Source organism: Micrasema longulum, unplaced genomic scaffold (assembly GCF_059751315.1).
Source record: "Micrasema longulum isolate JH-2025_06_02 unplaced genomic scaffold, ASM5975131v1 h1tg001048l, whole genome shotgun sequence".
Taxonomy (NCBI): Eukaryota; Metazoa; Arthropoda; class Insecta; order Trichoptera; family Brachycentridae; genus Micrasema; species Micrasema longulum.
In genome coordinates this window covers 504949-532411 of record NW_028278236.1, presented here as the reverse complement: position 1 = coordinate 532411, position 27463 = coordinate 504949, and the positions used below count along the sequence as shown (strand labels likewise).

At 31.4% G+C, this 27463-nt stretch overlaps 1 protein-coding gene across 1 annotated transcript in view; it reads left to right on the top strand.

The window, feature by feature from the left end:
- The window catches only part of LOC148277341 (RNA-binding protein Unr-like), a 28822-nt gene extending 11216 nt beyond the window's left edge, over positions 1 to 17606 (top strand). The window contains exons 12-19 of the mRNA XM_088233005.1: positions 3089 to 3301; positions 3884 to 4062; positions 5635 to 5800; positions 6891 to 7054; positions 11749 to 11835; positions 13988 to 14156; positions 15918 to 16075; positions 17468 to 17606. Coding sequence (XP_088089131.1) covers positions 3089 to 3301; positions 3884 to 4062; positions 5635 to 5800; positions 6891 to 7054; positions 11749 to 11835; positions 13988 to 14156; positions 15918 to 16075; positions 17468 to 17484 — 1153 coding nt within the window. The 3' untranslated portion in view covers positions 17485 to 17606. The remainder of the gene's footprint in view (positions 1 to 3088; positions 3302 to 3883; positions 4063 to 5634; positions 5801 to 6890; positions 7055 to 11748; positions 11836 to 13987; positions 14157 to 15917; positions 16076 to 17467) is intronic.
- Positions 17607 to 27463: the final 9857 nt, after the last annotated feature.

Sequence of the window (27463 nt, the reverse complement as noted above, 5' to 3'; positions counted from 1 at the left end):
ATAAAGGTAAGAATTTATCTTGTTAAAAATATAATTTCTAAAATATATACGGGATTTACAGTCGCGTGCCCCAAATTCAGCAGTGAAACAGTTAAATCGATTGCATAAGTCTTATACATATTTTGTCAAAAGAATTTAAGTCGATAGATGTTTGCAGTTCAAATCCTTTTGTTTGTAGAATGTATATGTAGATGTATAATGTATGAATAAAACATAAATATATAAAATGTGTACATGAAACACATTTTAAATAGTAAAACATATTTTTACAGAATTGTGGTTTAATGCCTTTGACCTAAACAATGTCAAACAATTATATATTTTAGTTTGGAAGTCATATGTAATCATAAAATAGTTATTTTTATGCAATCTCAATTAAGTTTCATATTTTATCATTATTAAACACTTCACTAACAAACAAAATGCGTGCAGGCAGGCTGTATTTCACCTAGGGAGTTATTAAGATCTAAATTTATTGCAACAGAGAGGGAAACATTTTGGAGAAGGGAATAATTGACAATGTTTTCAGTCGTTGCCACTTAAACCAGTCAATGACAGGTCATAAGCCCTGTAAATGTCTTGACTTCCACATTCCCTTTTCAAAAATGTTTTCCCTCTGTTGCGAAATATTTAGACTTCACATAATATTATTTGTGAATATTTTTTTACAAAACAGACATTTTTACGAAAATAAGTCATCAATTGTAAGGATATGGTTATTTCTAATTTTGTGAAATGAAGATAGGGGATGATAACAGGGAAGGCAGTCCTCCAATATGTATATTTTCATACTTTCGTTTAGTGAAAAAATTATATTGACATTAAAATTTCTAATAGTTTTGTCGGAACAAGTTCACTGAGGACTTTATTGTGAAAAGTATTTGGCAGTTACTATATTGTTTATGCCATTTTTTAAAGATTGTAATATGTAAACAAAATTTCAATTTGACAAACAAATTAGCTGGACGACGGGGGTATGCGCATGGGCAGGTTTAAAAATTAATGTTTCAGGATGTTAAATGTAATGTGGACTGCTGAAATGTAGATCTACGCTTTTTCAGTTTATTACAATTTTATTTATTTTCTCGATGTTTATAGTAACAGGTCGCGTTGATAAATTACTGTCTGTGCTTTTTTATAAAATACACTACATAAATAATATTTGAAACACAAAATGTCTAATAATGCAAAATATCACACGGAGGTTAGTTTGGAATAAACGTCCCTAACTAATTAAACTCATTTCCTAAATTAATTGGGTTTTGTATATGAAATATACAAAATTGAATTCGGACTCCTGATAATTAATTTATAATAACGGGAAAATAACCATTTTTCAACAACAATTTGCTTATAATTTACCTTTATTTACGAAGTTTGTCTTTTGTAGATTATGTAAGTTATGACCTGAAATAGAACATTTTTGAATCATACTATATGTATGACATGTTCTGTGGCTATAGCGCAGATCTGCGCCATTACTTTGTGGCCGAAGCGTAGATCTAAGCGCGTGTAAAAATTTAGAACGGAATGTTTTTTTGCGCATTTTCTCCAGTTTTTGTTTTAATTCCGTACTGTTAAACGTTTTATTAGTTTTTTTTAAAGATAGTACACAATTTTTGTTTTTAAAGCGAAGAATGTCGCGCTATGATATAATATAGGCGTTATTGCAGTGTTAGAGTTAAATGTATAATTAATAAAGAGGCCAACCAAGAATTTGCAATCCATCGGCGATTATGTTCTGTTTCAAAATGACTGGCAGTTGGGGTATATAATTTGTCATACTAGTTCGGCATTCGAGCGGTTAATAGACACATTAATTCCTTATTTACTGCATCTCAGATCAAGCGTATATTTATTATAATGGTTGCCCTCAACAATTTGGAAAATCACAATTCAAATGCTAACTAGTAATTCAATAAATTAGATTTTATTTTAATAATAATAACTAAAACCATATAAAATCTGTTTTGTTTTTTACAATTGCCATGTATTAAAATATTTTATAATCATACTGATTGCATTTTTACATGTAAGGTCACGTCTGATCATGACAAAAATCCGTTTGAAAATAAAGGCAAGGAAGGCCCACAAATTTAAACGTCAACTACTACATTCATGCTTGTAACGTGTCTATGCAATAATATGTTATTGGGTATAGTATATGCCGTATAACTTTGCACCTGGGCTAAACATATCTTAAATAGTTATTAATAATACATAGTCTGTATATTCTAACAATCATCCTCACCCAGTGATGTATAATGCGCTGCGTCAGATTGTTGCATGTATTATACAAAAAGCTCTTCAATGTAGTGAAATGTGCAATGTTCTGACACATACATAGTATTTAACTGAGGTGCAATTATATTATTGCTATAGTATATTGCCGAGACTGTGTGGCTTTATACATGTGCACCACGAGTCGCATGCCTAATATTGGCCATTTTTGATTTTGTCCCGGCAATATATTAAAAAGCATCATCTAGATTCAAAAGTTGCCCCCTATTCGATCACGTGAATGTCACACATTTTGTTTGTTTATTTGGAGGATCTTGTAAAAATGTATTCACTTTAGTTGATTTTGAACAACAATAACTATTCGCTACTGTTAATTTAGTTGGTTAAGAGTAAGTTATTGTTTTATAATTAGAACGTATTCAATTTGGTTTATTCATGTTCCATCATAAATAGCAATCAAAGGAGCCTAAAGGAAAATCGATTTTTTTCCCAACTGGCCAGTAAGAGTGAGATTCTTAACCCACTTTAAAGTTTTTGCGAGCTATGGATTTTTGCAAGGGACTTTTGTGTTAGACTGGAAAAAATCTGGAACAGGGATACTGCCAAGTGTATATTGTGATAATTGTTGTGGAAAATAATTGTATTTTTTAATTCAAGCGTTGTTAGTATATTTCGTCACAATTCTTTTCATTCTGAAATTTATGCTTATAAAATATATTTTATGTATGTCCACATAGTAATAAAACAACCTTGAACATGGAAAATGGCAAAATGACATACATTAAAAATGCGTTGCATATGTCGTACTTTACTTTTAATCACATATTGGTGGTCATCTTTGTTTTAGTAATTTTGAGGGAAATGTGGATGTGTTAGAACCAGGATGTGATGTTGAATATAAGCCAGGGCGTCAAAGTGGGTCTGGAGGTTGTTGTAGTGCCGAGCTGGTGAGAGCACTGCCTAAGGGAACTATTTCCGTCCCGAAACCTACTGACATTCAGTTGCAAGGAACTGTCACCCGAACGCTGAGGGCACTAAATCCTGAACAGCAGCAGTATTCTGGTTAGTCATTGAAAGTTGTTTTATTTACTATGTTTGTCTTTGCTACATGGTTTTATGTTCTTTTTGTTCAGTTTCTTGTACATATGTTTCTTCATATAACTATTGTTATTGACATAGGCCGTGCATATAATAAATAAATAAATATGCGTCAAATCGGTTCTTTTCTATGTTAGGGATACAATGAGGAAGTTCAGTAGTTTTGTTGAAAATTTATTAATAGACTATCAAACTAAGTCAAAATACCATATTTTTGTTTGAGCTATGATTTTTTTAGTTTTGTGACGTTCACAAGTTCTCTTCGGTGAGTTCGGCTGATTGGTGAGTTGACTTCCGTTAACCGGAAATCTATCATAACACTCTATCATTGGTTGATTTGGAAGAACATGTGACATTGTTCAAAGTAGTTATTATTTTTTTCATACATATTTTAGAAACTTCTCCATACAATTTAATTTGCTTATTTTTATTACGTGTCAAAAAATATTTTTATATCCAATTTTCCAAACACTGAACTTCTTCATTACTATTATAAATTTCTTATCTTCAATCTAAATATTAAAATCTGTTTATATATTTTCTATGGGGCCATCCAAGCTATGAATGGAGCAATCTATGAATTTGGCATCATGGGTCTTTCATGTAAGCGCGACCTGTTGCGTGTTAATGATCTCGTTTATTTCCATGTCGACACTTCTAACCGAGCAACAAACATCATACCCGTTCGTAAAAAGCGACGAGCAGTCGTTGACTCTATCAAAGGTACGTAAAGTATTTCTCTAAATGTTTGTCCTTATATACTGAAATGATCTTAATTCTACAGGACTGATGATCGACCCCATATAGGAAAAATTCTATTCCTCAAAGTTTATAAGTTGAAGTTTTGTGACTTTGAGAATTTCAAAGTGTTCAGTGATATTTTGTAAACTTCCTAATCTTGTTTAGTTTACTGAAACTGAATAGATAAAAATTGTATAAACTTTTTTTATTAAATTTCTTGGAATTTTTTGCGCGTTATATGCAAAATGGTCACTGATTAAAAGGGTTAAGTAAGAAATGAGAAATTTTTATTTGATTAGGTATACCTACAAATCAGCAGAACAACAATCAAGATTTCTTTTGAAAACCAAATTTATTTTAGTTTTAAAACGTTTCCTCTTGAAAGTCAACATACCTTTTTATGCAGGAAAAGATCTGCGTATTTACTCTCCATTTTAACGAAATATTGTTTGAATCTGCGATGATAAATGAGGAACTTCAGTCCTACGGGAATTTGGATACAAAAAATGTTTTCTTACGTGCAGTAAAAACTTGAGCACTAAATTGTAAAGCAAAGTTTCTTGAAAATGCCAAAAAAATTATAAAAAATATTTTAATAAAAACAAACGAAAAATTATATAAGAATCAACCGATGATAAGAGAGTTGTGAAACATTTCCAGTTTACGGTGAGACAATGGACCAATCGGCAGAAGTGACCGAGAAGAAGTGGAAGAGAACTTGAGACATCAAAGTAATTTCGGAAATACAAAACTTAAAAAAATCATAGTGCTGATAATACGATACATAAAAAAAAAATTGTTTAATTGGCACCAACCAGCCACAGTAGTAGAGACATGATGAGATGTCATGTGGGTTCTAAATGGTTAACGATTGATTAGTTGTAACACATTATATTGAAGAAAACGTCTTCTCACACAGTCGTCAAAGAAGAAAACTAAATAGGCATAGAAAAAGGTCTTTGTCTCGAGCGTTTGCCACAGATGAATCAAAAGATGGGTTACATAAATGTTTGTTAATGGGGAGAGTTCCTCTAGATTATGTGACTCGTAACAACACCTCCATAGTACAAAAATATTCAATATTTTTGTGGAACTACTATAGTGAAGGTGTATGTATAGTAGGCTTTGCATGTTAGTGTAATTAATATCTTGACAAAGAGATGTACGTCTTAAAACCGGTAGACATAGAAAAATTAAGTGGTTATACACAAATATTTGCTTACATTAATTGAAATGTTTGACCACAAAGTTAATGCTTTAAATATTAATACTATTTAATTGTCACTTATGGAAAAGATTAGTGAAGAACGGATTGTAAAGCAGGCAACAGCAGTCGACAGAAGACAGGTAAACAGTGTGATTCCTGTGAAGCTCTTGTGTGTGCGAGCCATCTAGTTGTCGAGTTTGCCGGATGTGGAAGTTATAATTGCCATGCATATTTTACCTCATATTTCCGGTGAAATGGGTTCACGTTCACCCAAAAAAAACACTATCGAATAAATTGAAATTTATTGATTTCTTTTTCTAGTAACTTAATTATTTATTTTCTTGCAGGAGGGTTTGGATTTCTCTCTTTTGAAATAGAAGCTGGAAAGAAACTGATTTTTTACATGTCCGAAGTGTGTGGACCACCAAACTACTTGCAGCCCGGTGATGTGGTGGAATTTGTGTTGAATCAGCGCAACGGAAAGTCTTTAGCAAGCAATGTCACCAAGATTGTGTAAGAATTTTTTTTACAAACATTTTTTCCTCATTATTCTGGATCAAGTATACATGCATGCGTATAAGTAAGTACCTGATAAGTTTATAATGAAATTTGGAATATTTTTCACTTTTTGTATTGAGTTTATTATTTTTGTATTACTTTATGGCTGTTGCTTGAGGATTATTTTGCCTACTTTGAAACACTCAATTTCAGTTTGTTAAAATATCAAAAAGTTATTTGACGGATTTTTTTTTTTATTATTAAAAAAAAAATATTTGTGTTCTTATGATATACCCAAATATTTCAATTTTGGGGGCCATTTTTAGCAAATTGTAAATAACTCACTAATACAAAATGAGAACCAAGTTGTGGTGGAGCAGGGTGCGAAGCTCGGGGCTCTGTGCTCGAGTGCGAATGTTGATGTTAATTGGATACCATGCAAAACAATTGTACAAATAAGTAGGCAGAATTCACCATCAAATTCATACAATTTATTTGCACCGTTTTAAGGGTTGTGCTCAACTCGGACGTATATATTTTTTTGAATATAAAATTTATTCAAAATCTTCCTAATTCCATTTTCATACAATCTCTCTCATTTTTACAACAACAACATTTAGATTATCTTTCAACTTTTAGACCAATTATAAAAATATGTTTAATACCCAATGTAATTCAAACCATTGATGCGGTAAAATGGTGGATAGAGAAACGATTGGTGCAATCTATTTTTGTGTTTGTATATAATGAATTCGGAGTTAGAAGAAATAAATGACACATTCGGGAAATCGATTATTCGGGGAATGATGAGGTAGAGGTTTCACTGTATTCATATTATTTTTAATGGTTCAGTTCCAGAAAAAAACTTTTATTAATATAGTAACCCATTTGCAAATTTTAGTGCTACCAACTAAGCAAGTAAATTAATGTATTTTCTACTGCCTAGCTAAAAATATTTTATAGGTCTGTAAACAAAATAAATTTCCCTGGACAGATTAACCTCTTGGTTGGCAGAATATCCTGTTTGACATTATACAAAAGGTGTGGCTGTGTTTAATTGTCCATTTCACAATCTATATGTATTATAATACTTATTTTATTCCAGAAACTTTGATGGTGATAGTGCCGGGTTTGATGGCGACCGATCTAACAGTTTTGGCAGTTCAGATATGATGCGACCAATAACCAAAGGTTCGTTAAGGATGACAGAGCGACAGGGATCTATTTCTAAAACTAACAAGACTTACAACACTGACCAATCTCAGAATGGTAAAGATTGTTCGCTATTAACACGTTTACTCCTAGCTCCACTAGTTTGTTGCCTTGTGTGAAAAACAGGTCCAATGGAAAAGTATTTTTAATTAGTAAAAATAATGAAATTAAAATTAAACAACTTTGTTTTTAACCACTTTTTTTTTTACCTACCGGTTTTGAAGCTACACAAGCCTCCTAATCAAGGTATACTTTACTAATTAATATTATCCTATTTTGAACAGTGTCATTACTACTAAATATTAAATCCAAACACATGGAAGTCAAGTCTCTTTGTTATGTAGTATTTTGTCTCTATGATGAAGGCGGTGTAGGATGGGGGGGTTCAATTTTTATTACGGTTAGAGAGGAGTCGACTCTATAAAATATTGTTTATTTGATTTAAAAAAGTGGTTTTATTATAATTTTAATTAAAATGAAAAACCACAAAGTTGGTGCTTCAAATATAAATTTTACAGTAAAAATAATGTTTTAACTGGTTTCGTCACTCAAACTTATGCGTAAAATGATTTGTTGAGCAATTTTTAAAATTTCGCTATTCTAGGCTGGGGCAGTGAATCTACTAACACAAAAGTAATCTTTACATTATTTGTACTAATCTTACTAATGTGCCTATTGTTTACTAATCAAGCCAGGGAGAATATGTTTTGTGGCATTCTGTATTCAATTTTCTCCTGCAAGCAACTAAACTCCACTGCCATGTAAAAATATATGTATATATTCGAAGTGTGTTCAATAAATTTCACAAACAAGGGTCATAATAACTTTATTTTACAAAATTTCATCTACATTAATTTTGTCTCCTTCAAAATACTCTCCATTCGTTGCTAGGCACTTGTTTCATCTTCTTTCCACTGTTCAAAGCTTCCCTGAAAGTTTCTGGCAGTTAGACTTTTTAGTTTCCTCGTTGTTTCTTGTTTTATTGTTCCCACATCCTCCCAGTGGTGTCCCCTCGTCATCATTTTGAAAAATATAAAGTCAGAGGGGGCGAGATCTGGCGAATAAGAATGTGTTCAAGGATAGTGATTGAATTTTTCGTCAAAAATTCACAAACAACAAACGCTGAACGGGCAGGTGCGTTGTCATGGTGGAAAATCTACCTGTCGCCTTAAACCAAATTTGGTCGCACACGATTTCTCAAGCGCTTGAGAACCGTGATGTAGAAGGCAGCATTTACTGTTTGACCAGCCCTTTTCAACTTTTGATCCGGCGTCTGTAACTTGGGTACGATTTTGGCACAGATTTTTTTAAACCCAAATGTTTCGTTAAAATTGTGTGCACCGTTGATTTACCTAAGTTTTGTTCATCAGCGATCATCCGCACAGTTTTTCGACGATCAGTAAGGACAAGGGACCTCACACGATCAATGTTTTCAGCAACACAAGAGGTTGCAGGTTGTCCAGATCTTGCATCATCCTTGGCGTCTTCTTGGCCATCTTTAAAACGCTTTATCCACTTAAACACTGATATTTTCCTCAGAGCACTATCACCATAAACAGCCCTCAATATGTCCGTAATTTCTTGCAAACTTTTCATAAGCTTTACCAAAAAAACTTGATATTGAGTCGTTGCTCAGTGATTTTGTCTGAAACCAGTGAGCCAGTGGGCGGGGCTATACATCGCGTCATAGTCGCCATATTGGATCTGTTCGCGTATTTACGGGCACTCGTCTGACTTTGAACTTGCTTCCATCTGGCGTCCCTCAAGGTCCTCTTTTATTCAATGTCTATGTTCATAGTAAAGGTGATTGTTTTAAAAATTCTAAATACATTATGTATTCAGACGGCATGAAGATATACTTGAATATTAAAAATACCAATGACTGTCATAAAATGCAGGAAGACCTCACTAGACTGTCAATGTATTGTAAAAATAAATAATATTCAAAAGAAAGACCAGTGCTATCGTTTTCAATTACACATTAAATAATACGAATATTAAATCTGTCGAAACGGTACGTGATTTAGGTATCCCCCTAGACGAAAAATTAACTTTTAATTGTCACATTGATAGTATCACTGAAAAATCTTTTAGAACACTAGGATTTATATTACGCACAGGCAAACCATTTCAAAATACCAATACTCTTAAAAAATTATATTTTTCTTATGTTCGTAGTTTTACTTGAATTTTCTTCCCCTGTCTGGTCTCTTTTTTTATAAAATTCATTCCTGCAAAATTGAAAGAATTCAAAAAATGTTTATAAAAACTTGAACCGTAGTCTACATCTCAATTTCACTGATTATCGCCAAGCGTGCATTTTTCATAGTATTCAAACTCTCGCTTAGTCTACATTCCAATTAGTAACTTGTAGAAGCTGTGCTGCATCTTTTTTTATGTCATCTAAACACTAAAATACCTATCTCAAAAACATAGTCTAACAAGCACCCAACCACGTTACACATTGCCGTTCTATTCGTCCAACTATAGAAACCCTTAAAAATTTATGTTAGGCGTGTATAGACCTTGTAGTTTTTCAAATATAGAAATGGTTTTCAAAGAAAAATTTTCATTATGAAATATACAAAAATTTGCTGTGTTTGTTCTCGTTGTGTTTGCCGTACCGATTTTGAGGATGTCATGAAAATATTTCATTCTAAAGTGACAGAAAAAAAGTTACGCGGCTTTAAAAGTCAAAAAGGTGTGGGCAGTCCTTTTCCAGGATCCTTTTCCTGCCGATCACAATTTTGTGATATATGCATGATTCATCATTACTAGCTTTTCGAGTTCATGGTTCATTTCTTCTGCAAGTTCCATTTCCTAACATTATTTATTGATTAAACTTCTTAGATTTTCACGGCCGTTAAGATGCACAATAAGTTTTTCTGGGTTATTATGCCGTGTGTCGTTCGTACTCTTTACCGACATTAATCTAAACGACTACGACACGGTACAAATCCTAAATACATAACGTCACACATAAACGACTACGACACGGTACAAATTCTAAGTACCTAACATAACAAATATTTATACATAAATAACATCAACCCTGATGATGGACGCTGTAACGCGATCCGAAACGTCGGTAAAGAGTACGAACGACACACAGCATAATAACAAAGAAAAAGAAAAAAGAGAAAAACTTATTGTGCATTATTTATTGATTCCATACTCAAACATCATTCAGAGATGCTACATAATTTGTTTATAATGGATTTATCATCTTTATAAAACAATAAGCTGAACCCAGCAATGCTTTGCTATTGCTAAATTTTAGTAGAGATGTAACTTTTCGTTGATAAATAGGAACCTAGGTACTTATTTATGTTTGAACTCCAAAACATAAAACAATTTATTTTCAAATATAGATTTCTTTTTGCAAATGTCAAAATCTGCTCTACTTACCAACAGTGGTGCATTTTGTGTAAGAATCCATTTTTCAAAAATGTATCAAATCTCAGTTAAAATTATCTAAGCATTACTAGAAATTCAATAAAAAAAGAATATATAGAAATTATAAGAAAATAATAGGAATGGGATCCTTAAAACTAATGTTATTTGTAAACAAGTTGAGATTTTATAAGTTTTAGAAAAAATTGTATTCTTCCAATATTTTGTATATTCATTCTCGGCGAATGCAGCCATTTGCCAAAATTTGATACAAATTCTTTGATCCATTTTTTTTACAAAGTAAACAATGAATACAGCTGAAAATTTTAGCATTCTTCAGGGACATGTATACCAACATAATAAAAAATAGACAATCAGACTCTCCAAACCCGCGAAATTTTGAAATTCCCGTTATTTTCTGAACACACCTCGTATATAGATAATAGTTAACATTGTTTTGTAAATGAGTCATTTCACTACCTACGAATTTTCATTTAGTTGTATAGTTGTGTAAATACCTGTCCCAGCTAATAGGTGTCTTCGGTTTTTATGAAGCTTTATTAGGGTAGGGATGTTAAGGTTCTTCTTTTCTGCATCCGCTCATAAGTGGAGCATGTGGACATCACCATTTGCCTCCAGGAGACCCTATTGCCAGCCAGCATTTTCGCCTCTTCCCACGTCAATCCAGCGCCCTTTAATTCCGCCGAATAAAGTCAAAAGATCGTCATCGACGGCGTGAGCCTGCAGGTTTAAAGAAGAGGCAACTTTGGTTTAGGTTCTCTTGAGGCATGCGCAGCACGTGTCCAAGCCAGGTCCGCCGCCGCATCCTCAAGACACTCGTTATAGGAGGCTGCTGCGTACGTTCTCAGACTTCAATGTTGGTTATAAAATCGATGCTTCCATCCTCAGTTATGTAAACTCACAAGTATTTAAAGCTGTCAACTTTCTCAATCCTTTGTCCATTATTAAAGATAGGCTGATCAGGGTCAGGATAGGATTTTTTGCACATAATCTGAGTCTTTTTTTTGTTAAGGTTACTTCCTAGGTATTTCATTAATTTGCTCCTCTATTGCTACTCTTTAGTAGTCTCTGCTTGAACCCACTGCGTGCATTTTTTTTCAGAGGCATATAGTTTTTAATAATTCTCCACTTCGATGACTTATGAATAAGTACATATTTTTAATGTATTATACTCAAAGCAGTTACTCATTGAATTCCATGGGTTATTAGGTCTCCAGCCGCAGAGGTGTAAATGCATGTTTTGAGAAAATATGTATATATTTTGAAAATTAACAAAGTGAATGACTGCTGATGGAGTTTGAAATAATCTTGCTAACATGTTGGTCTTTTTCTTATAGCAAACTTCCAAATGGACTCACAAAACCGTACCAGTAACATTATTTCTGCTCGAAAGAAGAAACGTTCTACAGTGGAGTCGATCAAAGGTAACAATTGTATACTTGATAAAACTATCGCATTTTCAACTAATTACAATAAGGATGTAGAACATTTTAGAGAAGGGAAAATGGAAGTCTATGCATTTACAAGGCTTATGACCTGTCACTGTGGTTCTGTTTTTATGCCAACGAAATTTAAACTTATTTTAACACATCAAATGAATTTCGAAAATAATTAAATGTAAAACTGGGGTGCTGTAATACATAAAAAAACATTTGAGAGAATATTTGTATAAAATGTTTGGGGAAAAATGGGTCTACTGGGTCTAATGGGGACGTGAAAACGAGGTTCTGTACATTCAAGTTGTGGATTCTCAACCACCACCTTTTGAATAATACTCCTCGTATCTTCTCTACTTTGAACCTTTTCTGCTTATTTGTACTTCCGCACTTCTACTTTGTATTATTTCTTTAACTGCTTGAATAACATCAGTTATATTTTGTATCATATGAATTCTTTATTTCATATTGTATTTTTCAAAAACTTAACTGTGAAAATATGGAGGCATTTAAAATAATTCGTGGTATTAAAGGATCAAGTGCTTTTGTATGATTCAATGGCAATTTGGTGTACCTTTTCTGGTAATTTATAGGTTTTTTTTTTTATTGACAACAATCATTACCTACTAGGTACAACGTCACTTATTTGCCCTTACAATTCTTATTTCTGTGTTGTTGCTTGTGTTGTTTTATACATTATTTTCACCAAGTCAGCTGCAAGTTTACAGTTGTTTAAGTAATAGTAGTCAACTGCTGCTAGGAGCCACTCCAAAACACTGGCAAACCATGAAAATGGCTCACAAAAAGCTTATTCTTTTGTATTTTCACTTGCTGAATTAAAAATGACTGATTAGTTTTTGCTCTGGAGATACAGTGACATGTCAATTTTTCAAGTTACTATGTTGATAGGGAAGGCTATTCATAGACTCTTCCAAATTTAGTTTAATATCTGCATAACTTCACAACGGCAATGTCTTCTTTCTATTCCTGTTGGTCATGCAGTTCACATAAAGTAGACTTATGCAAACTTGAGAGCCCTCCTAGGTTTAATCAAATATGCTGAACACGGGTGGATAATCTGTGGTGATCTAAATGTCATCACTGTACTCTTAGGAATGCAACCGGGGTATATTAAAAATTGATGCTTTTTATGTAAATACATATGTTGGACAGTAGGGATAAGAAATCACATTATATTAAAGCAAACTGACCTGCAAGAAATCCAACCTCTTGCGAGAAAAATGTCATTGTCGATCCTCACATGCACCCAAAAGATGTCATTTTTACACCCCTTCATACAAAGCTGGATTTAATTTTAAAAATTGACAAAAGTGTGAACTAAAGGCAGGCCTTTAGTACTTGAGACAATTTTTCTAGATTAAGTGACTCTTGCATCACTTAATCTAGAAAATTTGAAGGAAAGTATTTTTATTGGGCAACAAATTCGACAACTTATAAAGGATCCTGCATTTGGTCGAGTTTTGGCGGGGAAAGATAAAGAAGCTTGGGAAGTCTGAAAGGAGATTCATGGATTTTTAGGCAAGAAAATATATGATAACCACACCTAGTTAGTGACAGTAAGTTCCATCAACTCGGATGAAACATATCCCTTTAAATAAATTTTCTCCAATCCCACCAAGACTTTCCTCCTAGTTATGATAAACACGGAGAGATTCCATTAGAGATATTTCGAAGACATCAGGGCCATTGGAAAGAAGTAATGTCTGCAGATTACTGCTGGTCTGTGTGTAAGGATTACAACTTTACAAATATAACTGTCAGGCATAAAATTGCAATGTTCTTGGCATGTGTAACAATTGACACGTATCATTTTCTTTTAATCCATTTAAGTAAGATAGTACTTCCACCTACTGTACATCACAGAAACAAGAGCTAATTTTACTCCCCATAATTAGTCAAATTTGACTCGCAAAGCAAACAAAAAAATAAACATTGGCCAGTGTATTTAATACTATTTTAACTTATTTATATAATCTACACTTTAAAATATTAATTTACTAAAGGCAAAAAAAAGAAAGCTTGACTAAAATGTAACTAGTATAGATCCTTTGTTGAGTTGGGGTAAATAAATTTTTTATTACTATGCATTCTTTTAAAATTCTTGATGTATTTTTTAAAGGAACATACGGGTATTTAAATGCTGAAGAAGAGGGCAAGAAATTGATGTTCTACATGTCCGATGTCAGAGGATCAGGAACCATTCTACAGCCTGGTGATACTGTAGAATATATTGTGGTCACTAATCAGAGAACAAGACAAACTACTGCCTGTAACGTTACCAAAGTCATGTAAGTTATTATCATTATTGTCATTAGCCATTTCATTCCAATTTTTTTTCATGATAATCAAGTAGGGAAGGTAGAGTAGATACTGCTTAGTGTACCTAGTCCTGCCATAAATACTGTTACAAACTGTTTTTATTATTATAAAAAAGCAATTAATTTTACAAAAGTTTTTTTTTTATTACTAGGCCAACATGCATATTCCTCTAATTGAAAAATTTATTATTCAAAATGTCCTCCTTGCCTTCACACAGGCCTTTAAACGTGATGGCCAATCGTCAATGGCAGCACGCACGATATCCTTGGAAAAATTGGCCACTGCTTTTTTCAAAGACTGTTTCAAGCTCTCCAAATTTGGATGTCGTCTGCTACAGACCATGGTCTCCAACACTGACCACAATTTGTAGCCTAGTGGATTTAAATCTGGGCTTCCAGAAGGCCAATCTTCAGCTCTAATAAACTCCGGTATGTGATTTTCCAGCCATTGTTGGGTAGATTTTGCCTTATGAGCTAGAGCAGAATCTTACTGGAAGATCCAATGTCTCGAATTGAATATTGTGTCATTGAGAGGCTTAACAACCTTCTCTAGAATGTCATCTTGGTACGATTTCGCACTTGTCTTTACACCCTGCGCACAAAAATTAAGTTTAGAAACCCCTTCATAGGAGACACCCCACCAAATCATCACTGTTGCTGGATGATGACCTCTTTGAATTTAGGAATGACTTGAGCGGCTTCTTGAGAACTATGAGCATCTCGTATCGTGAAATAAGTATTTTGCTCTGTTCTTCCTAATGTCCCTTAAAGGTGAAGTAAGCAAATGACCAGTGCTTCTTCGGTAAGCCCCCATCTTTAGGTCAGATTTGATGATGCGAGACATACTTCGAGTCGATGTATTGATCTCCCTGGACAAGATTTTTTGTTTACGGAGCGGATTTCTATGAATTCTGCTTCTGACAGCCCTTATAGCGCCTGGAGTCCGCACAGTTTGAGGACGTCCAGATCTTTGTTGGTTTACAGCGATTCGGTTTTCTTTAACACCCCACTCCATGTTTACTTGTTGACGTTCAACGACTGACTAATCATAGCAATAGCATAAGGGTTGGTACTTTATCTGAAAAAAGAGTTACGGGTCTCTACTTGCTATTGTTTACATTTTATGAATTTTTGAACTCGTCTAACAGCATTTATGGCAGGACTAGGTATACCCTTCATGCCATCATCAAGTCCAAGAGTGTCTTTAAATATTTGTTGGTTCCGTCCATGGTGGCCACTTGAGCACTCAGTGCCCAACGTTTTCCGTCTCTACATGATTGACCCAGTTCCAACTGAGTTGGGCTGCGTTTTTCCTTATAATATTTAAACTTAAAATGAATACAACAGCGAATGCATTTTTGAAATCTGTAATTAATGTGACTTGATATAATATAAATTAAAGAAAAAAAAACTATGTGCAGTGTTTACTTTGGTATTTTACATAATATGAAATAAAATAACAGACCATACAATTTGAAATATTATGTTTTTGACACTTACTTACCTTGGTAAAAGATTGATTTGATTGGGAAATTTTGTATATTTAATTTCAATTAAGACCATAAAATATTTGTATAACATTAACGATTATTGAAAACACCTACTCACTTCAATCTATAAATGGAGTGGTTTGATTAGAAAAGAAGCCTTACACATCATCTTCATTATTTGTGCTGGCTTCAACACCGTTTTTTTTAAACATCCCTGTATAATAAGCATTTCCTGTGACAGTGAAACAGCTCCTCCTGCGAGGCCAGAGAGACTGATTAGCCGACTGCGTACCATATCCTTGGAGGAACAGACTGGTCCGCGCTTGCTCGTGATACGCAAGCCTCGTGGGCCTGATGGCACTCGTGGCTTTCGACCTCGTCAGCCCATTACAGACCAGGGTATGTCATCATACATTTACTTATTTTGGTTGTGATGAAGTTTAGTGCTATTCAAAATTGGATTGAAAAAAAATGCTTTCTTAAATAATACCTATAAGAAATCGGGTTGTGGTAGCGGACTCACAATCAGAAATCTGAGGCCCGATACCCACTTTACCCCAGCTTGATTCCCATTTTCTAACAGTTAGTTATTTACAACTCATTGAAAATGGCTCTCAAAGTGGAAATATTTGGATAAATCATAGGAATGCAAATATTTATATCATAGGAATGCAAACATATTTTAATGTTCAAACTAAATTTATAAAACTGTTCATTTCCATATTTTCATACACACATTTTTTTAGTTGCCCATTTCCAGGTAATAAGTTTGCTAAACACTATCCCTTTTTTATTATTGACGAAAAGATTTGTAACGTTTTTCAATCAAATTTTATTATCGTACATGCATCAAACTGAATGAAGTCACAGAAGCGTACAAGTGAGAGTTGAACATAATCTTATCAGGAAAGCCGCTTTTTATTTATTTATTTTACTAGGTTATACAAAGACCCATATTATTTTTTTTTAAAAGCATTTGTAGATGCAATTCCACATTTATTCTTCAATTACAGAAGAATTACATAAGACATTTATGTGGTTTTTTTCATGCCATGTTTGTGGTCACTAATGCTGTAGGCAATAAAATTTTTGTTTACCTGCTTTTTATTCAGTTTGTGCACACACTTTGTGAAACCCCCCCTTTTTTCGTTTGTTCACGTTTTTCAAGGTAGCAAAGTGTAAAACTGAGGAAAACGCTGAAGTGTGGATGTGAAAAGTGCAGGGAAAAATTGATAAATCACATGAAAATAACATTAATGTACTAGGCAAATAGACTGGTGTAATATGCTGCCAGAAAAATTGCAAAGACTGACATAATTGGGGATTATGAATATTTTGACCTATTTTCAATGATATCGCTGAAAATATTTTATATTTTTTCAATCAATATTGTGTTTTTTATTGAATTAAATCAAACATGCTTAAATAATTTTATGTACTCATTTAAAAACACAAAAATTTAATATTGATTTGCATAAAATACAATGATTTTTCCCCTAAATGTTTGGAAATTTTATGTTTTAGTAATCACTTTTTTTTCTATTGCACCACAAAAAAATTCAGAATTTCAACCAATTGTAGCACATTATAATATATATATATAGAGAATTTCTGCCATAAAATTAAATGTTCATATTGTTATATTCTAGGAAACATTTGAAATACATTTCGGGTACCGTTTAATATTCTTTTTTTTTTTATTTTGATACAAAGCAAAGCATAACATTATAATTAAAAGGCTTTATTTTGCCTAGTTTTAATCATTTTTTAACATGAATTTTTTTTTTGCAGAAAATCCTTTCCAGTAAATCTCATCAAGGACTCAAATATATAACCAATTATCATAGTGTTCACCTTTCATTCGAACATTCTACCTTATATATTTTAAACTAATATCGTTTAAAACCAGTGACGTGGCATAAAATTGTCATTACTTGTGATCTTTAGTTTTTAAGTCTGTTGGTACAGCTTTCTACAAAATATGTAGTTATATATTTTCCTTTTCTCATTAAATATTTTTTTCACAGAAATACTGAATAGGCAAAACAGATCGACTGAAAGTTGATAACCCATTTATTATTCGTAACTTTAATTATTTAAATTGCGGTCAACGAGTCGTCTGAATCTTGAACTATTTTCTTTATACGTATTATAGGATTATTTAAATTTAGTTATGTGCCAAAAAAACTAGAATTTACAGTAAGTTAATAGAATATTATGGCATTCCTCAGGCAAACCGTATGTCATTTTTTGGGTTTATTAAAGTCATCCTTACTTTGTCAAAAAATTAAGGCTGTAGTCTAAAATTTGAATAAGTCTAATTTCCTGCCAATTGCATAATAATTATAATGTCATATGTAATATAATGTATTATAATTATAATGTATAATAATAATCAATAACAAACAGAAGCAATGAATCTGAATGACTTTTTCATACTTAAATCGCTAAAAAGAGAAAGAAATAGATAAAAATAAGCATAATTTTTGCATCATTATTTAACCCTATGGACGCCAGACATTTAAAGTATAGGTGATGTTTCCATACCAATCAGTTAGTATAATTTTTTTATATCTGTATCTCTTTCTACATGTTATTAAAACACAAAACTTTTATCCCAAATAAATTCTAAATATTCAAAATTGTCATAATAAATCTTTTGCACATTGATTTCTTTAGTCAAGTCAAGATAAACAAAAATCAATAATACATTAATGTTCAGTCACCCGCCATTAGAATACTCACAAACAACTAAAACCCGAGCCGACATACGCTAGGCATCATATTTATTCAGAAGCATTCGGTGCCTATTATGGTCAATAAATGTATTTTGTTTCCGTAAAATATTGTACACTTTACAAACTGTTTTATTAAACTAGAAAATGATGTTTTTTTTACACATTATTTACACGCCCCCCACAGATGTCGAATTCGGCAATTTAGGTGGAAAAAATAATTAGATATTGAAATACATTTTTTATAAATAAACACAGTTTTAAATTACTACCGTTTACTAAATAAAAATACTATATAAACATTAAAAAAATGTATTGATATGCAATCTGAATTGAAACAAAACGGGCAATTTATATAAGAAAAATTGGAACTGAAAAAATAAAAATTAACGAAGAAATTATTTTCAATAAATCTTCTATGCATAGATGTCCTCCTCATAATTGTGCGCTGTTATTAATTGTGGTAGTTTTAACAAATTTAAAACCTCTTCTGAATCTGAACAAAATGGGCAATTTAAATACGAAAAAAAATGGAACTGATAAAATATAATATATAATCATGCGCTGTTATATATAAATAAAAATATAAATAAATATCTCCGCCTTCTATGGAGATTTCTAAGTTTGCTTCTAATATCCTGATATATAACAATTTTATTCTGGAACTCGATAGTCTTTTTTTTTTTTTTCAAGTCCAAGTTATCACGGAAAAACATTAAAAAATTCATTAATTTTATAAATATTACATTACGGTCTCCTTTAAATAATAATGTTGTAAATCAAAACTAAATAAATATACAGTAAAATAGTACATACCAACATTATGCACTTTGAAAATTTCAACTTTTTTCAAACAGAATTAAGAAAAAGACTAAATACTTCGGAGAAATGTACGACACTGAATTGAAATTTGGATCACTGGCGAGACAACACGCATGGTTGCCTCTGTTTGCAACGTCGCCAATTATTAAAGATGCTTGTTTTATTTTTTGGTGTTTTGCTTTCTAAGTTGTATACAGTTTATAGTAAAGATACATACTTTTTTCTAAAAAATAAAATTCTTTGCAAATATTATTTATTCCCCATAAATTTCATGCACCCCACCAATAGATACAGAAAACATAATAGCAAGATAACTTATAATGTGCCGTTTTATTATTAACACAAATAGCTTATAAAGTGCAGTTTATTCATTAATATAAACAATAATAGTAAAAATAAAATGATAACTCATTAAACACTGTTTTTATTATTAACATAAACAATTATTTTAGAAAGGATAACATAAAGAACTATTTTATTACTGTCTAACAAACAATATGAATAATCTTTTAATAACTTAAAAATCGCCATATATTTATAAACATAAACAAAAAAAATAATAAAATGATTACTTATAAACCAACGTTCTATTATTAACATAAATAATAATAATAGCAAAACAATTACTTAGAAATCAATGTTCTATTATAAGCATAAATAGTGTCAATAATAAAAAGGACAACTTACCTTATGAAGCGCCGTTTTATTAGCATTAATAATAACGTCAAATTAAAGGATTCTTTGTAAAGTGCTGTTCTTTTAATATAAACAACGATAATAATAAAATGACTCTGTATAAAGTTCTGTCCTATTATTAACATAAATAATACTTGTAATAAAAAGGATAACTTACTAAGCACTGTTTTATTATTATAATGAACAATAATAATAATACGATAACTTATAAATCACCATTCTACAATTCAAATAAACAATGATAAAAATAATTGCCAGAGACTACTTCATGTTAGAAAAATAATATCAAAATATATGCCCATCACACTCGGCACTTTAAATTAATTTGTACACTTATCGTCGGTTGTGTATTCCAGGTCACGCTAATTTGAATTTGGTAATTTCCAGCCCTGGTTTGTATGATGATATCTAGAGGTAAAAATAAGTAGTTACGATAGATAACTGATACATTTTAGCTGTATCAAATAAAATACATCAAATAAAATTTTGCTCTAAATTAATTATGTATTGTGTAATTACAGTACAAAGTCAAATGAATGTTAACATGCGCATGGCGTGGATCAGGTTAATAGGTAAAGTGTATTGTGTAAAGCCATAGTCATTTAAAGTTAATGTATGGTATAATTAGTCTGCGGAATTCACAATAAACGGTATGCAAAAATATGCATTACACGCACAATAATCATTACAGGATTACTAATTACATATGCACTGGAAACAGACAGCCATTGTTTTTGCATTTTTCATGGAAATGTCATAATTGTGGATTTTACTTCTATAAAAATAAAAACCCTTCTCACCAAAACGAAATGGTATATTGATCAAGTTTGATATTTTCATTTTATTTTTCCATTGTTGCCAACATACATAGCTTCTAATGAGGAAGTTCAGAGCTACGCGTAATTATATGTATAAAAAAAATTTTCTTACGTGCAGTAAAAGTTAGAGCAAAGTTTCTTGATTATGTATGAAAAAAATTTTAGTAATAAAAACAAACTTTGAATTATGTCACTTGTTCTTCCGAATCAAGCAATGATAGTGTTATGATAGATTTTCGGTTTACGGGAAGCCAATTCGTCAATCAGCAGAACCCACCGAAGAGAACTTGTGACGTCACATGTGGAATTATTTTTAAATTTTGAAAAATCATACGCTGATAATACGATACATAAAAATATTTTGAAAAACAATTTGGCTTAGTTTGATAGTCCATTAACAAATAAAAAAATAAATTGCTGAACTTCCTTATTTGAAGAATTTACAAATGTATGTAAAAAAATACATTCAGTTAAAAAGGTTATTCAATTGTTGATTTCTTAATTGTATACAAATTTCTGTTCATGGGCTCTCCTTGGGTCATTTGACAGGTTGAATTTCTTGTTGAACGTTTTGTGGAACATAAATATTTATTGCTAAAATATACAGTCTAAAATGTATTTTTCTTCAACTTTCTAATAAAAATCTCTATTAATAAAATAAGATGCATATTAAAATATGACTAAACAGTATTTCTAACTGGTGGAAAATCATATGCTTTTCTTATCTTTCATTAGTTTTACCAGACTACAGCCTTAAAATCTTTTCTCGGCCATTTTCTTATGTTCAATTTCAAGTTTTTTTGTCAATGGCATTCTACTGAGTTTTTTTTAAAACTTTTGTTTTTAGTATGTGGTGTATTATTTTTATGCCTTATTTCATAACCGTGTTACATTTATGAATTTTTAAAAATTTTCAATGTGAAAGTTACATTATTAGAATTACATTTTCGTGAATATTTTCCAACACATATTACAAATTATAAAAAATATTATTTTGAACGATGTGAAATAAATTATTATCTAGTTGCTGTAAGTTGATCCTTATAACAGGTCAGTGATTCGGTTGTAACCAAATACATATCGGAATTGATTGATATTTTATTTTTGTTTTTATAATGATGAACTTTAGCCCTATGAGAAATTAGATTTTTAAAAATGATTTATTGCGCACGGTAAAAATGTGACCATTAAATTGTACTGCGAAGTTTCTTGAAAATGTACAAAAAAAAAAAATGTTTTATAAAAACTGACTACTTTTAAGGACGTCACTAGTTCATATAAATCAACCGATTATAAGATAGCTGTGAAAGATATCCAGTTTGCTTACTGTAAACGGACCAATCGGCAGAACTGACAGAAAAGCAGAAGAGAACCTCTGATGTCACATGCGGAGTTATTTCAGAAATACAAAACTTTAAAAAAATCATAGTGCTCATAATACAACATATAAAAATAAAAATAAAAATTTTTGGCTTAGTTTAATAGTCTATTACTAGATAAAAAATTTAAAAATCCACCGAACTTTCTCATTGTGACTTTTTATGCATTCAACTCATTTTAAAGTTTCTTTACGACTGACGAATCAACAAGTTAGCATATTAGATTAGTTTTCTACCATTTTATTGTTTATAGAGTATTGTTTCTTTAGGTATAAAAAAATAAATATACATATATGGATACAATATTCAAAATCAATTTACTGTTTTTTTTTTTTTTAATTTTGAATACAAAGTGATGATAATGATTTGAAAATCGTTTTTTTTATGTACCTACCTATAAAAAAGGTAAATATTACACTGAGCCAATTTAAAATTGACCAAGGTAATGTATAATTTGATAACAAAGTGAAGCTCGGTTATTGTATTCCTTATTACAAGATTAACTAGCCACCACGCTTTCTCCCAATAGGAGTAGGTAAAGACCATAAACTGTGTAAAATATGGAGTGTGCTCCTTTTACATTTCTATGATTTTTCTGTATTCTGTTATATTTTGTTTTCTTCATTGATTATAAAAATTGTTTACTTATGTCACGTCACTGAATTCAGAAAATCGTAAGAATGTGTAACTTTTTTTATTGTTGTTATTTTATGTTGATTTGAAAATAGTTTTTTTATGTACCTACCTATAAAAAAGGTAAATATTACACTGAGCCAATTTAAAATTGACCAAGGTAATGTATAATTTGATAACAAAGTGAAGCTCGGTTATTGTATTTCTTATTGCAAGATTAACTAGCCACCGCGCTTTCTCCCAATAGGAGTAGGTAAAGACCATAAACGGTGTAAAAAATGGGGTGTGCTCCTTTTACATTTCTATGATTTTTCTGTATTGTGTTATATTTTGTTTTCTTCATTAATTATAAAAATTGTTTACTTATGTCACGTCACTGAATTCAGAAAATCGTAAAAATGTGTACCTTTTTTTATTGTTGTTATTTTATGTTTTAACTCCGAAACAGAATGTTTTGTAATCAAATTGCTAAATTCTAAAAGTGTTATATTTAAAATTCACAGCTCACTTTTCACCAGAGCTGGTGTTCCAAAATAGACTATAAATTAAGTCCACGGATGACAAATGCAAAATATGGATGGAAATGAGCCAGCTCTGGATATAACTTTTAAGTATTTAATGACTCCGTAAGACTATTTCCGTGATTGATATTAAGTTAAGCAGTAAAGGGGAAGCTAGAATAAAAGATCGTCTATGTATTATTATTGAAACTTTGCATTTGATGCTTAAAATCAGCGGGGTGGCAATTCATTGAATAAAAGTATTTCGCTCCCTTTTGATAATTTTAAAATTGTAATATTGTGCAAAGCACTAAATTATTTGTATGGAAGTGTATCTGAAGAGATTGCCTTGAATTCAATATCCGAGGTGCATTTTATTTATTGTTGATGATTTTTTTGTTCTGGCATCCCTTTAGTAGTCAGACTTATGATGATTATTTGGATATATAATATACAGGAACCTTATTATACATGTAGCGTTTGGAGACACTGGCCTTATGGCCGTGCTTCTTTTGAAAAATAAAATACTTAAAATATATCTTACCAAAATATTCCTTCAGTATTTAAATGTTGTTCCAAATGTGTATTATGTAATTTTCATGTTTTTCTCAATTCAAGATATTTTTTGCTGCAATGAGTTTAATAATTTTTAAATGTGCAATTATTATTTTTTGTTTTAGACTGCATAAAAAATATTTGTGAATGTAGAATTTAATTTGCAATAAAAGTATTTATGCCCGAGTACTACTATAATTGTGATAAAAATAATGGAACTTTTTTTACGCCAAACTATTATTGTCAAAGGTTACCAGTGGAACAGTTTGAAGAGAGTTTAAAAATGTATAGTTGTTCAGAAAAAAATTACCCTTATATCTTTTGTTGTTAATGAAATATTTGGCTCCTGAAAACTGTAGCGTTGACTAAAAAGTCAACTGTCATTTTATCTCCGCTGTAAAATCATAACTTTTTAAGCCCTTAACTTCTTGCTTCTTTCCTACATTCTTAACTTCTGCGACTGATGTGTCAAAAATGAAGATGTTTGACAGACTGTCTATCCAAAAATGTTTGTCCTATTCTAATTACAATCTTACTGCTATGTTTGGTGGTACATTATATATATCACAAATAAATTGAAAGAAAACTTATTTTGAATTTATAATAACAAATAGGATTTTTTTGTGGTATAACAATTTACACTTTTTAGGATTCTAGGTTACTTCTCCATCGTTAGGACTTGTACTAACTTAAAACTAGTACAAGTCCTATAATTGTAAGCAAGCACAAATCTGTTTTTAAATTTAACACATGATTTTCCAGCTGTCAGTTCTTTTCATTTTCTAGTTTCAGCATACTGCCATTTAACAAACATGGGCAAACAACTTTTACTGAAATTTTGACTGTCGAAATCAGAATTCACTGCTGCACTTATGCTGGTTCCTATACCCACACAATACACATGCACAGTGTTCACTGCTGACCTTTATATCCCGCTTTAGATAAGTAACGAGTAAGATAAAGGACTCCTAAGACAGGGATATAAAAAACAGGTATTTGACAGTGTCTGTCAGACCATCACTTCAGTCGCCGATGTTAAACATTTAATAAATAGGGGTAGTTAATTATTAAGTTGTGTATATTTGTTTTTTTTAGAAAAGCTTGTTAATAAAATAGACATAAAAAAAACCTGTGTTACATTTTTCACTTTACTCATTTTGAGAGGTGTCCTGACCCAAGCCCATTGCTTTAATTCAGATGAAAATTTCCTAGTGGTATGGTTTCAATTGATCAAATCAATTATTAATAACAACTATAAAATGCCTAAGGAACCAGTCATAAATTGATCTACTGTTTTAAAGTGAGTAACTTAATTAACAAGCTTTTCTTAGTATATTTCATTCTAAAACATATATTTGTAAGAGTCATAAAACCTAATCTTAACAGGTCATTTTCTTAAGTAGTTGTATTGATTTTTTTTCTCGCTAACCCGATAATGCAAAATATGACGAAATGAATCCAAATACACATTCATGTTTGAAAAGAAAGTGCGAGGAAAACATATCATTGCTGTATTTTGTACAAAAAATAATTTTAAATCGGTAGCATATCACCAAAGAAGACTATGTTGAGATTAAGTTTTAATGACTCAAAGTAATTCGGATTGTGGGAATATGTATAATAAAATATATTTTTTAAATTTATCAAATCTCAAACCAGTTTTCCACCGTAAGAACCAATATGACCACTAAGCTTTTTTCAAACTATTGATGTTGTATTCGCGTGTAACCAAAGCAAATTTTTCTACTTTAAGTATTGTCGAGAGCTAATTGTATGCCAGGTTTGGCTAAATAAAGCATTCAGACATATAACCTGTACCTTGATGGAAATATTGGACAAACATAAAATATGTGTTATATGTGAACAATAAACACCATGAAGCCATATTATATATTGGAATAAAAATTGCCATTAACATTTTATGTTTTCATTCTTAGACTTTGACCATTAATCTTAAGACGGCTTGGAAATGTTTGGGATAGTCTTATATATAAAACTTTTCTGTGATATATAGGACTGATAAAGCCAATGTAATGGAATGCAATTTCTTTGTTTTGAATTAAGTTTCATTATGTAAGTCATAAATCAGGGATTTGAGCTAGAAAATCTTGTTTTCCAAGATTTGATTGATCTAGATTCAAGTTGTGGAAATAAAAGCTTTTTGTTTATAAAAACTGTAATTCCTTTATTCTCCTGCGACACAGACTCTGCATAGTCACTCAAACTTTGCCCCTAAATTATTTACATTTTCATCAACGCAGTCGATGATATGACCACCCATTTTCTAGGTTACGAAAGCCAACAGCGATCTCTGTACTACAAAAGTAATTTCTGCATGCTTTAAATATCGGCAAAATATCAGAAGTTCACATGTCTGTGAAAGGATGCGCAAGCATGCTTAGACAATTTTTTGTCTTTGTGTGCAATATTTGTATCCCAAAAAATGTGTAGTAAATCAGATCAGCAAATATAACAGCGGAGTTGTTATGTTCATTGAATCAGCATAAACTTCGTGGAATAAATGATTAAATAGATAATTAACAAACTACTCTTTTTTGACCACTGAGTTTATTTCAATTCACTACTAGTTTCGGAAGGCACAGTTTCTTCCATCTATAGGTGTTATTATAAAATAAACATAAATATACAGACATTTTAAAGAAACCCCCTGTTATATAAACCCCCCTCCTTTATTAGCTCCTCCCACCCCTGTCAGTACCCAGACTTTTCATTTCTGTATATTTATGTTCAGTTTATAATAACATCTGTAGATGGAAGGAGCTGTGCCTTCCGAAACTAGTAGTGCATTGATATAATCTCAAGCGGTCTAAAAACAAAGTGTTTTATTAATTATATACTTAACAACAGCACAGAGAAAAATGAAACAAAATGGTTGTGAAAGGAATGCAAGTCAGAGGTTATTAGAAAAGAAACCATAAAGTTCATATTTAAAAGAGAGCTGTGTAATTTTAATAATATTTTGACTTAAGAAAATAAGCAGCTCAATAAACTTAATGGTTAATATTATAAAATATATCACCTTCACTTTTCTTTGGGATGTGTGATGTTACATTACATTACATTTTACATTTTTACATTACATTTTTTTTTGCACCACAACAGGCCAGGAGGCCTAATTACAGTGGTGAATTACATCACAGAGCACCCAGGCTTCAGAAAAATCACATTTAATTTTTGTGTTCTCACCGGAAATCGAACCCGGAACCTTCCGTGCGTGAATCAAGCGTCTTGACCACTACACCACGGAGGCCGCCTTTGTGTTGTGTTTATAGGTTTGCAAGTAGTATGTGTGCATTAAAAGAAAATATGTACTGTAAAACGTGACAATTTTGTCCACTGCCAAAATCCTTAACAAAATCATGTATTAAAGTAAGAAAAATTACTGGTATTATTATAATTACATTTTGTAAGTACATTTTGATAGTTCCATGGCAAAACTAAATATTCAGTTTACCGCCAGTTTCAGTTGATCACTTGAAATTTGAAGTTAAACTTGAAGGTCTGTTTTTGTATATCTATAAATAGTGTCAAAACTTTTGTTGTTGCGGAGTTTGTGTTTTATATACGAGGCAAGTTTGTTTTATATATTTCATTGCATATATAATAACAACGCTATAGAAGGTATTTC